Source organism: Cydia amplana, chromosome 18 (genome assembly GCF_948474715.1).
Source record: "Cydia amplana chromosome 18, ilCydAmpl1.1, whole genome shotgun sequence".
NCBI classification, from domain to species: domain Eukaryota; kingdom Metazoa; phylum Arthropoda; class Insecta; order Lepidoptera; family Tortricidae; genus Cydia; species Cydia amplana.
The window spans coordinates 10006394-10010414 of NC_086086.1; the positions used below are offsets into that span (position 1 = coordinate 10006394).

General features: G+C 35.0%; 1 protein-coding gene across 1 annotated transcript; it reads left to right on the plus strand.

Annotated features, from left to right (window-relative positions):
• The first annotated feature begins 310 nt into the window (after positions 1-310).
• Positions 311-2493, plus strand: LOC134656228 (protein prenyltransferase alpha subunit repeat-containing protein 1). Its single transcript, XM_063511730.1, has 3 exons — positions 311-387; positions 464-855; positions 1283-2493. Exons 1-3 carry the CDS (start codon positions 311-313, stop codon positions 2149-2151), a joined length of 1338 nt encoding a protein of 445 aa, XP_063367800.1. The 3' UTR covers positions 2152-2493.
• The last annotated feature ends 1528 nt before the right edge of the window (positions 2494-4021 follow it).

Consider the following 4021-nt stretch of genomic DNA (forward strand, 5'->3'; position numbering starts at 1 on the left):
AAGCACGGAGTATTATTTTCTTTGGGAAGCATTGAATGAGATTGTGATCTCTTTGCCACAATAAATTGAAGTCAAATTGTAACATCTGTAAAGCCCTTAATCCATTTCTATGTCATTCGATTTCGAACGTACCCTTCGTTTGATTGACGTGTTGGTTGGTACTGTCAAAACCAGTTGCAAAAAAATTATTTCATACTTGAATTATTACCTTATAATATTATGGGTTAAATATTTGTAATTATTTTCTGTGTGAAGTTTAAATGCACAGACGTAATTCAAAATAATAAATAAATTATCTGCCTGTTAAAACATGGATGAGGATAAATTCGCTTTAGTAGAAAAAATACTCAAAGATGTCGATAACATCCTGTCGAAGAACGCTGACTTGTAAATATTTTGAACAACTGGCAAGATTTCAATAAATATTGCGTCTGTTTGTGAATATTGCGTTTTTAATTTTCAGGTGTTCTTTCGACATTGTGCCCGTGGACTGCAATTTTCAGAACAAATCACCAGTTTTGCTTTTGGAAAACTGCCTAGGCTTGGAATCCTGGTGTATGAAGCATGTTTACATGTACTGCTACTCGGAATTAATGGACAAATACTTTGTAAAGCCAAAACGAAAAGCTGCCAAATCATCTGCTAACTCTGAGCGATTGGAAAAGCTGCTTAATGTGACATTACTTTTAAATCCAGAATTGAGTACATTCTGGAACAAGCGGAAGGAACTGGTACTAAGGTTACTGCTGGATAAGACTGCTGAGCTACGGTTTACAAAATTAGTTTTGTCAAGAAAGCCAAAGTGTAATGATGCATTTTCTCATAGGAGATGGATATTGGAATCAATTTTGAAAGGTATGTGTGTTTTTTAAATATGTATAATCATTAAAGTTTGCAATAAAGTTTGCATCTCGGCAGATTATTTGAATGAGTGTGCAGCATAAATGAGATTGTACAGGATATTTCTATTACTGATAATACTGATATTACAAGCAATGTTACCATATTGAAATATTATTAACCTTTTAACCGCCAGCAATTTTTGATCGAGCATGCTCGTGTCGCCACCGACAGTAATTGTACCACGCAGAGTAAGGTTGGCATAGTTCCGGGAGCTATAAATGTGCTGTAAAAACCAAATCAGATCTTTGTCTTATTTATCAGACTGTGGCGAAATGAGCTGGATATGTAATGTCTTACATATCAGACTCTGGCGGTTAAAGAGTTAAAGTAAATTGGAATTGCAATGTTATGTTAGTAAGTAGGATTTATAATCTTACAGATGAACATCTTCAAACAAATGCCATTGAGACCCTGATCAATGATGAGCTCCACATTTGCCAATTATCTTCAGACAGGAGTCCCAACAACTACCACAGCTGGAGTCACCGGACTTGGCTACTCCAGTCGCTTAAACTAGTTGAAAAGAAGTTTGATCTTAATTTTCTCTATGTCAAAGAATACAACTTCTCCGAAATATGGGTGTCAAAGCATATTTCCGATTTTAGTTGCTTCCATTACAGACAATTCTGTATTAAGAATATTTTTGCAATACCTAATGAACATTGGAAATCGTTTAAGCCTTCTATAGATGTAAATCTTCGTAAAAGTTTTGTTAGAGTACTAGCAATGCATTTTCCTAAAGATGCAACTATGCAGGCATCGGAAGATGATTTAATCTCATACTCTGAAGAAAACCTTATAAAATTACTTCTATGTTATTCTTCAAAGAGTTGTGATTGTATTTCTGATAATGTTCTATTGTGTCGGAAGTTGGAAATTTTATTTCATGAACTTGTCTTAAATAATGAGTTAGTGAGATTTTATAAAGGTCACGAGACGCTTTGGTATCATCGGAGATTTATAATACATGAGATTTTGTCTTCAATGCACGATCATTTCGGAGTAGCCAGATTAAATGGGGTATTAGTGAAGGAGATCTGCGGAAATTGCAATCATGATGATTTAAGGCAGAAGCAGGCGAAAATTGTCAGGTATGACAGCAATCGCATATATTCTTGTGTGCTATTTAATGTATTATCAAGACATGAGCAGGAGTTTATTGAAGAGAGGCAAAAGGAATGTGACAATTATGCCTGTAGGCATGAGAAGTATTTAAAGTTTGTTGAAGGTCTCAATAATGTCATGTAGATTTCAACTATTGCCAAATGGGTGGAAAGAGTTATGAATTGAAAATATTGTCTGAAAATTGTCCTTGAGCATGTTAAAGTTGAAATCCCTGTTCTAAAATGGTAAGTAAATGACTTATAGTAATACATATTATGTTATTTTATAGTAGTATCAAAGTAATATTTTGTAAAGTTGTATTTAGAAAATGGTTTGCCTTGTTACCAAATCATAGTCACATTCTTATTCGGGAAGAGACACACAGTGTCTGATTAAAGCCCAGAGCACACCAGATACGTGTGCTTAGACGTGCACGTGAGCGTGCACTAAAATGTTGGAGTGAACGCACACGTCACTCAAGCGGTGTGCCGTCTCTTATAAGGATCTATAGCCGAGCACATGACTGGCGCGACAGTATCTCGCGGCGAGATAGACTACCCATCTTTTTCTAACTATGTAAATTAAAGAGGGACGGGTAGTCTGTCTCGCCGCAAGGTACTGTCGCGCCTTTGTGCTGCTTTGTGCTAGCTACGTATATTGTCTACAACGTGCACGTTAACGTCTACACATGTGGTTTGCACACGCATGTGGTGTGCTAACGCCATGGAAGAAAAGTAGGTTTATAACTAATTTAATCCTGTCGAATCATAAGAGTTCCTCCTATATATTTAAGACTATAATATTATTGGAATTATTATATGCATTTGTACATATGGTTTTAATTAGATTATTTTATTTATACACGACATCATAAAAATGCAGCTTTAGTTATATTGATAATATACATTTTACGTGTGTAACGATTGAATTTAAACTTTTGTGCGCCATAGTGTGTCAACTACAAATGGCGACAGAAATACACCAAAAGTGGTATTTTATTAATTATCCTAATTTGATGTCATTACATTTTATGGAAAATATTAATTATAATATTTATAGATACTAGTATAGTAATAATAACAGAAGGTACCTGTAAAACAAACTTGTAGAGTTTTGTATTGGAAAGTTTGATCGATAACCCGTACCATGAGTCACTGACAGTGTCAAAACGGACATTTACGCTATCGAGAACGTAATTTACTTTACATCTCGTTTGCACTAATTTGCGAGTACGAGCGAGATGTATAGAAAGTAAATTACGTTCTCGACGGCGTTTATGTCAGTGCCAAACTGATGGTAGCCGTACTGGACGTCGTACTGTATGACGACATGGCTTACTGTTAACGTGATTGGACGTTTTTGGCGATTAAAATATGTAAAATTACTTTTCTATATTCCTATTATTAATATAATTAATAAGTAAAGCCCTTGAGTTAGGTGTCGATAAATAATATTTATGGACTGAAGGATCTGTTCACATCAACACAATGGTTGTCTAGAAGAGATCGTTTTTAGCGATAGAACCGTCAGTTGAATATCACTACTTAATTTTTGTTTTGTTTTCTTTTATTGAGGTATGCAATTAATAATATTTTATTGTATTATAATATACAATCATCATCATCATTAGATGAGTCGAAGAAACATCTTCCAAAATCCATCAAATTAAATTTAAATTTCTCAGAAAGTTTATTATAAAGACATTGATAATTAAAATAAATAAGTACCTGTCATGTATTGTTTTTATTTCACTTTTAAGAAATAAGTAAGCCTAACCCATTTAGCGCTAATCAAACCTTGACGTTACACCTTCAAACATTAACGAAAAGAGCGTGCTCCCATCTTAAATGCCGCCAACGCACTTGCAACCTCTGGTGCTGCACGCGTCCATGTCACAATGTAAGTTTAAATTGACCTGGCCTAAGGTACCGTGCGCGTTGGCCAGCCATCTGGTGGCCTGAATCGGAAACAAACATGTACATTGCCAAAGCAAGTGCTGCCATGTATCGTTCTC

Excerpts from the sequence above, each read along its gene's own strand:
- LOC134656228 (XM_063511730.1), top strand. The coding sequence starts at position 311 with ATGGATGAGGATAAATTCGCTTTAGTAGAAAAAATACTCAAAGATGTC. Across the intron at positions 388-463 it reads CTGTCGAAGAACGCTGACTT|GTGTTCTTTCGACATTGTGC; the intron begins GTAAATATTTTG and ends TTTAATTTTCAG. Across the intron at positions 856-1,282 it reads ATTGGAATCAATTTTGAAAG|ATGAACATCTTCAAACAAAT; the intron begins GTATGTGTGTTT and ends ATAATCTTACAG.